This window comes from Opisthorchis viverrini (assembly GCF_000715545.1).
Source record: "Opisthorchis viverrini unplaced genomic scaffold opera_v5_261, whole genome shotgun sequence".
Taxonomy (NCBI): Eukaryota; Metazoa; Platyhelminthes; class Trematoda; order Opisthorchiida; family Opisthorchiidae; genus Opisthorchis; species Opisthorchis viverrini.
Genome location: NW_008751917.1, coordinates 670,095 through 683,094, shown reverse-complemented (window position 1 = coordinate 683,094; position 13,000 = coordinate 670,095). Strand labels below are relative to the sequence as shown.

At 44.2% G+C, this 13,000-nt stretch overlaps 2 protein-coding genes across 2 annotated transcripts in view; both read right to left on the bottom strand.

Annotated features, from left to right (window-relative positions):
- Window positions 1-4,245, bottom strand: part of T265_09181 (hypothetical protein) — a gene marked incomplete at both ends in the record, with an annotated part of 15,965 nt that extends 11,720 nt beyond the window's left edge. The window contains one exon of the mRNA XM_009175192.1: window positions 4,114-4,245. Within this exon, the coding sequence (XP_009173456.1) occupies window positions 4,114-4,245 (132 nt within the window). The remainder of the gene's footprint in view (window positions 1-4,113) is intronic.
- Window positions 4,246-10,564: 6,319 nt separating this feature from the next.
- Window positions 10,565-13,000, bottom strand: part of T265_09180 (hypothetical protein) — a gene marked incomplete at both ends in the record, with an annotated part of 59,093 nt that continues 56,657 nt past the window's right edge. Inside the window, 2 exons of the mRNA XM_009175191.1 lie at window positions 10,565-11,074; window positions 11,655-11,944. Coding sequence (XP_009173455.1) covers window positions 10,906-11,074; window positions 11,655-11,944 — 459 coding nt within the window. The remainder of the gene's footprint in view (window positions 11,075-11,654; window positions 11,945-13,000) is intronic.

The window sequence follows — 13,000 nt, the reverse complement described above, 5'->3', positions numbered from 1 at the left end:
AATCTGAAGGGACGTGTGTATGAAGCAAGAGGATGGGCTGTCTTTTTGTATGGCTGTGGGGCTTGGCCTATTCGAGCAGCGGAACTGACACGTCTCCAGGTGTTCGACAATCGTTGTGTCAGAACTATAGCTGGTGTGGGTTGGTGTCGGCGAATCCGTAACGAGGCAGTTGGAAAGCGTGTTTTCGGTTGTATAACGGGTACTTCCATTGAAGAATGTGTGCAGCACCAGAAGCTGCGTTGGTTGGGACATGTGTTACGTATGCCGAACCATCGTTTGCCGAAGAGAGCACTGGTTTGCATGCCCAATTCAGAGTGGCGTAAACAGAGAGGTGGCCAACCCTTGACTTGGCACAGGAGTATGAAGGAGATCACGAAACGCTTGGGTGCTGTTGGTGCTACTCGCCTTCCAGGATGGGGACCGCGTGATCCTCACTGTGCCTGGTTGGAGACACTACAAGCTATGTCTGCAAACCGAGGTCAGTGGGGTTCTTGTTGTCAGTTTCTATCCAGATTGCCCGATTGAATGTCTGGAGGTGTAGGCACCTCGGAATGATTTTTGTAAGCTAGCACCAAGTCAATCCCCCATCCATCTTTATTCCTTTCTTTACAATGGGGCTTTCAAATAAAACATGGTTGTACGCCAGTGAAGCATCGGTGTTGAACACTGATGTCATGCTGTCGGTGATGATGATAGTGATGATCACTGGCATCGATACCCGAGTAGAATATTGGCGCCGCAATGCCATACAAACATGCCAACTTACTCAAAGCAGAATGCAATGGGTCTCAGTCCTAGGCTACTACACATATGCTTCCTTAAATTAGACTACCTGGATACAAATAAGAAAAATGAACGCCACTGCCATAGGTTGGCAACTGTGTGTTTCATTGTCCCCAATCGAGTACAAGGAGCTTTACGTAGGTCTCATTCTGGAAGACAGATCTCCTCGAGATACACTTTTACCCCTTTTTAACGCAATAGTGATTGCACTTGCAGAGGTTGAAGTGTTCCACTGTTGATTCCCTTTGTGATAACGATGCCATAGACAGGGGTTTTTATCAGGTTTTTTATTGCCAGGGTCTTATTTGAACCATCGGGGGCGAGATGGCCCAAGTGGTTAGAGCGCGGATTTACTGACCAGAAGGTCCATGGTTCGAACCCGACCTCTGCCACTCGACTTCCCCTGTCTAGGCTTGGGCGATCTGGCAATATCCCAGCCCTCGTGCTTCCTCCGGGTGGCATGGCAGCTAGGCACCGAAAAAGTGTTAAAGCTGGACGATCGCCCATTCAGAAAGAGTAAAATCCGTATTACCTATGAGGTCTTTCATGCGGGCTGGTGTCATAAAATGATACTGGCTGGTAAACGGGTTCGACCAAACATTCCCCACTTTTGCCGCGAAAATGTGAAAGCACAGCGCCATACATCATGAGTGCTGTGAAGAGTTGGAATCACGAAGAGAATAACCAGTACTCACAAAGCAAGATGAACTGAGACCATTGGCGCGTATGTGTCAGAGTTGCATTTCCCTCAGGTTAGTTGGTCTCTGTGTAGAGTTCAGCCTCCTCAATAGACGAGTATTTGGAGAATGGAATTGCCGTCATTCCTGAGAGATGGCCTTCATATCAGAATTCATGGAGGATTACCTTATACGCTGGTTCTTTAACCTGTATTCGAATTGATGTCTCTGGTTTTCGCACTCACTGCCAGTGTCCCTTTTGAAAGTGGTTTCTCCTACCTACATACTCCAGCTGTTTTGGACAATCCTTGTCAAATTGGGACAGAGACTTTCAACAAACCGACTGTGGATTTCATTCTCAGAATGGGACCAGTAGACTGGTGTCGCCATGGAGGTGAAATTCATCCGCGGATTTCTCAGCCCATCAACGTTTCAAATCCATTGTCGAAAGCTCCTTAAGAGTTCCTACTATGATTTGTTCGTGGTAACGGTTCAAACGTTTCTTTTTTGGAAGTGTTTTACGTTTTTGGCCTCCACTGGTGGCTTGTTGGACGGATTAGATGGAACAGTTTTCGCATATTATCATAGTTCCTGGTTTCATCCTTTCCTTGAGACTTTCCGGCCAACCAGACCCCGATTGGCACGATGCGTACTCTCCACTTGAAATCTGACTGTTCATCTCATTGTATAGTATTCTCTACCAGTTGGAATGTGTCTGAATCCCGAACAAAACTGGGTTCTTGTCTGTGATTCAGTAGTTCTATGCAGCTGGTTGCTCGTCCAGCAGCTTACATGATTGCGGTTAATTGTTTCCATCAGGAGTTCGCGGTAGGGTTAGATATTTTCTATCACTGAACTGGTTTTATGCATTGTCTGTGTTCTCGGAAAACAAGAATAGAAGCAGCAACATTTAAGTGTGTGCTCAAAATCCACAGAGCTGTACCGGAGCCATGGCGGGCAGTAGTTTTTCCATGCCATATTTTGTTGAAGGGGATGTGGTTCGTGTTTTCGCCGGGTTCGTATTTTGAGGTCATTACCCTCATCGATAACAATGCAATATAATGCCCAGTGTAATATGGAAGGAATGGGGACTCGTAGAAATAGCCTGCTCACTCTAGGACAACAATCAAGCATACACTACCCATACCTGGTTTCGGCACTACGAAAAGTATTTTGCTCTGGCTTCTTCGCTAGTGTAGGAACTCCTTAAGAAACTCTTTCATGCACACGGCTTCGACACAATGACTGGTCACATTGCTGTTCAAATCGTTGGCTGAATAAAACATGACCGACTTGAAAAGCACCATGCTGATATGTGGGTAGCATTAGATACAAGCATATTAAAAAATGGAATGCGAAAATACCCATTACTCCGCCTCTGGAAAATGAAAAAATCGTTTAGCTGTGGCACCATTTAGGTGCTAACTGCTACGCTACCAGAAGGAAGGACGAGGGCTTGGATACTATCAGGTTGTCCAAACCTAGACAAGGGAACTCGAGATACAGAGGTCAGGCTTGAACCACGGACATTCCGGTCAGTAAACCCGCGTTCTGCCCACAACCGATTCGCCCCGTCCGCCTCTGGAATAAATAATGACTTGTGTATATTTGTGAAGGTATATCATCTGGGTGAAACCAAACCATCCTAAAATTACTTGTTACTGAGGGATGGGTTTCCTTTTTTAGAAATTCAAATAAATTATGTTAAATCAGAAGAGCTTACTATCTACCCTATTGCGGCCATCTGCCTCAGCAAGAACCAGGTTCATAGACGTCTGGAATCGCTGCTCTCACAGTCGCCGATCAAAACTTGGTTCCAGTGGCGTGGGCAGGCACCCTGATGAAGTGAACTTAATAGTGTCGATTCAGGCTTTCAGGTGATTATCTGGACAACTTCGCCAATCTTGGTGAAGTTTTGGATCAACCAACTGAAAGCTACCACCTTGATGTAGTGGTCGGGGTTGAGTGCTGCAATGATCCCACATACTATACTGGTTGGGACTTCATTCCACAAGCGACAACCATGCCAGGAGGGCCAATGATGGGCAGTGAAACTAATAGTGGGACCTCGCACTAAGAGTAATCGAGCTACACGGCGGTCTGGGGTTTAAAACATATTGTCCTATACGATGGGAGAGTGAAGACATTAAAGTGTTTCCTCAGGCGACCAGCGTATCCATATTCATAGAAGCAGTGATGCTCCATTCCCCTAAAGGACGGGTCAGAAAAGGTCGGTCCTAAAAACCGTACAATCCGATTGCCCTATGGTTGACCGTGACCGACGGCACATTATTCAATACGATCGGAATACGTCTAAAACCAGAATCCGGTGCTCCTCAACAGGCGCTGCTGTGCCCAGCTGCATTAGGAGTGGGACAGCAAATACCCTACTGCCTGCGATCTAGAATAGGGCCAGCCTACTTCACCCAAGCAGGACAGACTTGTGAGTCATAGATTCCGAAACCGGTCCCCAAACAAAGTCTGTGTCCGTTTCTTCGGGGGTCAGCTACTAGGGTAATGGTCAACAAAAAAACCTATACCCCCCGTTTAGCCGCAAATAAGCGCAGATGCCGCTTGGGCGTTTGCAGTTGGGTGCTGCTGCAGCCAAGGATCCTATCCCGCACACTACTGGCCACAAGATCGGGCCACTTACCAGTCCAGCATCAGCGCCAGCTCTGATTAGTCGAGTTTGGACCCAACAACCAATCTTTATCCAGTACCCGCCGGGTGCTGGTTGACAATGCCGCGTCCAGCTGTCAGAGTTTCCAGAATGTTGTCGCCTCATAGCCTTAGGATTGACGCGCTGTACATATGTTTGTGATCATGTTTTGAGCGTCAGAACACGTCATGAACCTATGGTGATTGTTTTGACGGGAACGCTAGCTTGTAAGGTTTTGAGCGGGAACTAAACCGAGAAAATTCGGTTATTACATTTTGTTTTGACGGAACGCTAGCTTGTAAGGTTTTGAGCGGGAACTAAACCGAGAAAATTCGGTTATTACATTTGGCGGACGGGAACCCACGATATCTGACGAATTTAGTAAGCTCCGTCAATTAGTACAGCCTTCGCACTGGTCTATTTTCTGTACCACAAAGAACGCTTTGTGGGTATTACCCAACCTTTCACAAAGGTAGTCGTAGCAACATATTTGAGTTCATTCGTGTTCTACGCGAATTCCTTTGTCGTTAGCAGTCCATCAGTACTGATTGCTAGCAGAAAATATATCTGCTTTTTTAAACACTTGAAGCGGATAGTTGCTTTGTAATTCAATTGCAGTGGTGCCGGAATACTCGTTCCTGGTCGATCAGATTTGAACATAAATTTGCTATGGATCAATGAACTAGCCTTGGGAAGGAAGATTTTGTATGATTCGTTCACAACCACATAAGGAACCCCTCACATTCTATATTGATGTGCACAATCTAGACAATCGATTAACGGGCAAATAGTGGTGTTAGATTTTGCGAGAAATCCAAACGAGATTAAAGCTCCACTCTCTGCTTTTGATTTTTTGAGTGAATTGATTTTCAAACTAAGCGCAGGACAGCACTGACATGAGCTAATTGCATCTGCTGCCATCATGCCGGGCAGCTAAGTGCGGACAATCGGGTTAGTAAATAAAAAAACAAGGAGATTTGCGTGTCCACATTTGTTAACGCAGAACAGTGATATCTAGCATGTGTGGTCTGCAAATAGCCTGCACAGCATCAATGGATATATGTCGATCTGCTGAACGTAGAAGGCGAGTAGCGAAAATCTGTGGCTGTTTTTACCCTCCACATGGTGTAGAGTGTGACAGCTGATTAATGTTTTGAATCAATGCTCACTTGTAGATCGCACTTTCAAATCACTTGTTTTGCGAACAATGAGCAATAGTAATAATACGAATTAGGATTCCCTGAGTTCTGGAAAGGTTGAAAAGTAGCTGAAGTGCTATAAACTCCGTTTGATAACTTGTTCCACTACCTATGGTGTTTGCTGCACCAGCAAGCCGAACGACATGCGTGCGAAGGCCTCTGGCGTTCCACTGAGTGTGAATGAAATTAGAAGACATCTGTGCTACACTGTGCAGAAAGAAAATCTGGAAAACGATCAACATTTAGAAGATGCGAACAATTCTTTCTTGGATTTGTCCTAAAGCACATGGATACTTGATGGCATGCATGTATGGATAGGCAAGGATAATTCGGAAAGGCAGTCTTGTCGCATGAAATCATTGCACCGTGACGATTGGAACCTGGGGCTCCTCACATCATTGTGTATTCAAAGAATCCGCAGAACAAATCTCCGTTAGTTGGGGCTATGTTGACGCCGCTATTCCGATTAATGGCACCTCAAGAAGCTTTGCCATTTTCGGATATTAGCGACCGAATTAGTTTAGAATGACTTCGGGTGAGGGTCATACTACTGCCATTCGCAGCAGTAACTTGGAGTTTTATTGATTTCTCTTAGCGCAACGTGAGCAAACGCACATTGTGACGCACTGTTTCAGCCTCTGCCTAATGTTCCTTCGACGATGGTAGGACTATCCTGTAATTATTTTAGAGCAAGATTCAGCGCCAGTACTTTTGAAATAATACTAACTTCATGTTTTTCGAAGTTCTTGGTTCATCAAAAAAGTGCTGCAGAACCGGAACGGCTTCGCCCGTGTCCCTGGACCTGTCATATGAGCCTTCAATCAGAGAAGCTGTGCATTCGTTTGTCAAGTTGATGATATTTCGAGGTGTACAGTATGTCTCGACTGGATGGAATCTCTGATAAGATAAACTTTATACACAAACTTGTCAGTGGCCACAGGGAATGAGCTTAATTATTATTTTTTTCAAGTCACAAGAAAATCCATGATGCCGCTCGTTCTGAATCATAAAGCTGTGTTTACTTCCATTGACCGTCATCAGAAAGTGAAAATCTCATGGGAAAGCCCCAAAAGTTGAAAGATCGCGCAGTTCGTTAGCCGACCATATGAGAATCAGTCGAAAAAGCAGACTGACTTTTCAACTGCAACTTTTGATTTAATAGGTCATTACTTTCGGTGACATGTAATTCATCAGGATACTGCTAATTAGGCATGCTGTAGCTATAGAGTTAAAGAGAATCTGTACACAAAACGTAACTTTTGTCGTATGCTTTTTTGCGGACATCGCTACTACATGTGCCCGTTACCGGCGGAAACCGACACCGAACGTTGGATCAGGCTGATGAATAAAGTAGGTCGATGCCTGTAATGGACTCCTTAGGTTTCCGAAGTAAGAGGTGACTTACTTCCCCCTTTTTTGTACTTCATGATCGGCATTTGGAAGAGGCTTAGAAGGGGATCGTTTAGGTGTTTCGAGCAGTTCATTCTTCAAGTTCATCTTACGGGCGCAGTTACAGCTGTGGCTCTAAAACACGATTTCAACTCTGTCAAACCCTCGCCTGGCAGTGTCGATAAGCTTTTTTCACATTTCCCACGGGCAACGATTTGTTGGGATTCTGTTATGCTGGTGTCGACAAATGAATGTTCCACATTAGCTTATCGTGGCCACTCTAGGCTGTATCAATAACTGATTATATTGGTGTAGTAGCGGCAGGTTAAAACGGTCAGTCACGTTGCGTTGGTACATCTGATAAAACATGCCACTCGTTGGCTGGAAGACACTAGTGAATAAATTTCAGTTGCCAGTGATGCAAACTTGTGGGGACCCCACAATGATCGTCCGCAATGTGACCGCGTGGTGAAATGAGAGCTGGCCAGCGACCGAGTACCCTGGGTCAGGTATTGCTTAAAGGCACGTAGGGGATGAAACCTCTATAAACGCAGTCTTCTCGAATCATCCTCGACATAGGCGTCTCAAATCTCCGACCTTAGCAGAATATTAAATGAATGAATGAATGAATGAATGAATGAATGAATGAATGAATGAATGAATGAATGAATTGTACCAACATCGCTGTGGGTAGATTACTTATGCTAGTTAGATGATCCCCGAATCCTCCACTCGGGATTAAAGTAAGCTAAAAAGTACGCTTGCCTCAAAAACTGCGATACCTCAAACCTTACCGCATCCATGAGGGAGTGAAGTGGATCCCTAAACAAATTGATGGATGCTTGTTAGTCTTCTCGTTCCGAATTGACTAATGTATTGTTGACTGCACCAGTACCATCAAGTAGAACGCCATTCGCCTTGTGAGCGCCTGGGCTGTAACTCAAGCTTCGGAAATATCAAGCAGTCATACGAGGTAAGAAGCAGAGTGATGTAGTTCTTGAGATTATTACTCTAGATAAATTTCCTCCGTTTGGTGACAGGCTTATTATTTCCACTCGACCATGCACTCACGCATTCAGTTCATTTGTTGATATCCCTATGGGGACGGTTGTCTCAGGGTAAACGACTTAGGCCCAGGTTATTCCCTGTCGAAATTCTGCGAGACACGAAAAATGGGAATGATCTGCTGCTGACTGGGTCGTTCATGCTGACAAGGAGCTCGAACGAAGAATTCTGCAACAGTTGGGAATTTGAATCCATACCAATGCCAAGTTAATCCAATATGTATTAAAAGCCTTCCATTTAAACGAAAATAAGTCGCTTTTTCTCAAAAATTCTCTCTTCTCAATAAAGCTTTCGCATTCTCCAGGGTAAAGCAGGAGATTCTTATTGTTGATCCAAATATCAGACACAGCCCCGTTTCTCTGCGAGTTGACTGACCTCTGGAGATCTGAAATGTTCGGGCTGAAGAGAAACTGTGGCATTTAAGAAAAATGGTAGGTTTTTGAATAAAATGGTAACGAAATCAGGCCAGGAGATCTTGGCGAGTGGGGATTTATTATTACCACAGCCTTTCGGTCAATCATTCTGTATCAATTTATACACAAGAGACGCACGAAACACTGCACTACTGGCATTTGAATAAATCAATTTTACAAACGGTCCACCTGACCAATGTCTCAGGCCCAAAGCAACAGGTGTAGCCACATTATTGAATTTCTTTGCGAACTTATAAATTTTTATCGAAAAATTCCGGAGTTTTTTCCCGATGTTTCGAATTTTTTCCAAAACTTTCGAGGATAGCGCTCTCGGTCTGGTCCGAAGTTCACTGGGTGCAGGGGTAAGCTATTAGGAGAGGTAATATTGATTACCGCATGACTTTCCAACTGCTAAGGTCATTTTATTTGTCTAAGAAAAGAACTTGATAGAAACGCCGCTAGCTGAGATATTTGAGCCTGCGTAGAACAACACAATGGTAAAAAGCATTGAATGAGTTAGGTGTAAATGAAATCTTTCAGTGCGTCTCAAAACTTACAAAATACGAAATACGACATTGAAGTTTTCATGTGTCGAACCCTCCAGAATCATTTGTTTCACAAACCCTCAGTTCTTGATTGAACACAGATTACGTTTTTGATTTCAAAAGCACGAAGCTTCGAAACCCAGCATGCTGAACTATCGACAGGCTTATTTTCAAATGCTGTTTTCCTGAATGATCGATCACCAGGTCACTTAACCCTTACCTCAAGAAAAGGGGAATTTTTAACCAATATCTTCGGAGATCAACAGCTTACCTTTATGGTACGGTCAGTCCTAAGGCAATTTAATGAGCAAAACTTTTTTTAAAGTTGCTATTGTCAGAGATAACGACCAACTCATACTCCTTGCTGTAGTAACCACATCTGAGAAACAACGGCAGACTGAACCGACGTGTTTAGGTTTATTAAAATGTTAAAAAACGACTACATACGTGATTCCATTTCGAAATACTCGCGTTCATTTCGGAGTTCAACTTCCAATTCATGTCACCAATGGCCGTTACTGGAAAACTGGGTTCTGGATGAGTTCAGCATTTTTGTGTTGAACGAACTTATTCCCATGACTCGCAGACCTGTCGAACGCAGTTAAAACAGCTTGTGACACAGTGACCAGACAAACCTACTACTGAACACTCGTAGTAGTTAGGTGCAGACAATGCCACTAAAGAGGACAGCTTTAACCTCAGCACACATTGATTCTAACGCTTGCTGTTGGGGGGAACGTTGTTGTCTCAGGTGGTGTAGATTGGTCGTTAGTTTGTTCGCTGAGCTGGGCAGCTTGATTGACATCATCAGTGAGCTGTTAAGGATCGTTGCGATGGGGCGGTAGCTGTGAATAATTACGGACGAATCGCTGCGTTCCTACCGCTAATAATATTCTGACCACTTGCCTTCACAATTCTGTTTAGAAACCAAAGTACTAGGCTTTGAAAAAAAGAACTTTAACTTGTATGTCACGAGTGGTGAGTAAATGTTTTAGATCGTCGACTGGAATTGTGGCAAAAGCGGATTTAAACTGCATGGGAAAACTGAATTCTGTCAGATGTAACACGAAAACATGGCCTCCTGAGATTCAATATCAGTTTAAAACCAACCACGATGGGCCAGGTATGAAATCCTTTTCACGTTCCTTACACCATACCAACTAAGATACGGGTCATATTTCGGACACTTGTATTACTCTTGCTATCTGGTTTTAATCCGCATCTGACTGAAACGCGTCATAGGATTTCCGAGACGTGACAGTATGTGGAACGGTTCGCACCTGATGCTTGCCCCACCTCTTCCACGGTGGATGCTCTCTTCTACCAATAATCAACTTGCCCGATTATTCCTTGTGGTCAAACAGTTCTCATCGACACTAGATATTTTGTTCCTGGCACAAATTCAGCTGTCAATCTCACGTGTATTCTACTCTGAAATTATTTGATTCCTGCGTACACATGACGCAAACCATTTACACGGTTCTTCCGGCCGCTATGGCTTTGTCGTGGTTGAAAATGATGCTTTCTCATTTGTGGTGGCATCGCCTATCGCATCATATCCTGAGTACAAACCTCCACAGAATTCGAAGCTCTGTAAGGTAGCACAGCTTTTTTCCTTGGACTAGGGCTACTGACCACATACTGGGAATGAACAAGAGTTGATGGCATAAAAGACACGATTGTACAAAGTAGTTCAATAGACGTAGCGTTATCTCACTCAACCCAGGTGTTCGTCTGCTTTGATAAGAATCACGAAACTTTCCGAGTAATCAAAAACACATTATGGTCATCATCTGTTTTCGTAAATCCAGAAGGTCAGCTTTTGTCTGCCTTGTACACATAAAAAAAGAATGAATTTGGCGAATTTCAAATAGTTGGTTTGATTACAGTTCGAACTCTTTCCAAGAAATCGCTTCAAAATTGAGCGGATAACATCGTTAACATAAATAAAAAGGATACTGGGAGGATAGAAAATCAACAGAAGAATGGAGGACAACGAAATAGAACGGATGAAAACTGTACAGCTGATTTCAAGTAATGAACGTTGTGAACATGTGCGAGAAAACCAGAATGCTGAGTGAAAATACTGAATCATTGATACAACGATGATACGGTTCACACGCAAGCTAATCTGGACAGGTTAAAAGTGTCTAAGTTCTGAACCGAGCCTCCAGCTTATTTGGCGCGACAGGGTGGACTGCAGGAAAACACCAACTCAGCGCTCTCCCTTCTCGGAATCACTAAGCCACTCGGCAAATCATCCAGATTGGGGACTGCTTCGTCTGAAGCACATGGGACCGAGGGTTGGACACAATTAAGGATGGTCTGGAGCGCTTGAAACCAGCTGACAAGAGCGGAATAAGAAAAGAAGTCAGTTCAGTAAGCTGAAATCTTCAATTATTTGCAATACAAGCCACGGGAATAGCAAGTGAGGTTAGACTCGCAACGGACGGCCAGTAGTGTCTGTCATTCTTGGATGTACATTGGATCTCAATGGGATTACTTGTGTAAACGTCCTACGTAAGGCAGTTAACGCAATTTGGAGGAAACTGCACCTCAAATCTAGGGAGCGAACATTCCATTGCCATTCAAGTCTGAAATATTTCGGAATGACAAGCGTGCGACATGTTTTCTGCATTACAGTACACAAGTAGGTGCTGAGTTCGTTAAGTTCTGCAAAGATCTAACGACAGACAATCTTTGTGGAATTCCTTGTTCGGTGATCTTTTCCGAAGCGTATCTAATGGGGTGGATGGAAAGCTGTGTTAGTTTTCCGAAGTCATTCCTTCTCACCTAAATAAACATGCTAGGCTGACTGACCCGTTCACAAATAACCACCGCTATACAGCCATTGGCATACAGAGTCTTTGGTAGAGTTGACTGTCTCAATTCAATTAAGCGCAATTTCAATTCAAATAACCCACCTCATTAGTGCTTGGTTGGATTCTGCGCGAAACACATGTTCTTTCGAATTACGCACAAGAACAAGGTCGCTATCCGACATTGCCTTTCCTGGTTTTGCGTCTTTTGAACGATTCTCTGTGTCGCAGCTCACGAGACTGATTGAATAACCGGGCAAAGTCAGCGTAGTTTGTGGTTGTGAATCGCCGGGATCCTTGTAAAACGTCAGCCGAAAGTCGCTGAGTACAGTCCATAACCTTTGGAAACCGGAGCCGCGTTGAAACTTCCGGAACAAACTTCCATGCATTTCGCACTGATATGAGACAATACATATGGGTTTAGCATTGCAGAAAAACAAACTGATGGCAAAGTGTTGTCAAGAAGTGAGACATTCAAAAGCCAAGTAATGGATAAGTGTAATGTGGAGGTGCTGATGCGACACACTCATGACACATTCACTTTTGGAACATTTTTGCCTCATCGTTGTTGTACACTCTGCAGATCTCTGGGCCATCCAGGGATGGACAAGAGCAAAGCCCATGTTACTAGAAGCCTCGCCATCCGAGATCTCAAGGCTTAACACTAGAAGACCGAAGAGCAATATGCATCCCGAACTTCTTTTACTGAATTACTTTCTACCCTTCCACCGTAGAGGTATGAAGCGGAATGCAATCAAAGGTCAAACTTTCTATTTCTTGGTCAGTGTGAGTTTGGATAATTTAGTTTTGAACCCGAAGACTAGAGACGGACTCGTGTTATCAGTCTCATATTTTGAAACTTAGCGAGGCCATACCTGTAAAAACCGCAGTGTCCAAACGTTTATGAAGTTCGTTATCACTCCGATCCGCTCAGAATTCCACTATCCCATTCTGGCGTAAAAAGTCCCGCCGTCAAACAGTTCACCGAAATACTTTTTTCTGCAAAATGCGGATTAAATTAAAATAACTACGGCGTCAAGTTTGCACAGCTGTGGCGATCCAGATGCTCTTTCCGTTCGACAGCTGTGGCACAAACACACGAGCGTGTTTTGACCAGTTTTGTGAAAATGTGGTCAAGGGAACCAGTCGCGCATTTATGAACTACTGGAATCCCTCAGATTTCGCAGCCAATAACCGCGCCTATCTGATGAGCTCCAGGAATGTGAAAAACGCCAGCGAGCTTCTGCAGAGTTTTTACAACCACGTGATCAGTGTGTTCCGCCAAGAAAGCCGCATATTCTCACTTTGGTCTTTGAGGGTAGCAGTGGGCATCGGCATGTGAAGTGGATTCAGGCACAACCCGTGACTGCTCGGTCTTGTGTATAAGACCGTTTTGGATAAACCGAGTTGGTACGCGAAGATGTGGGTTGTCAATCAGGAAGTAGAAGGAA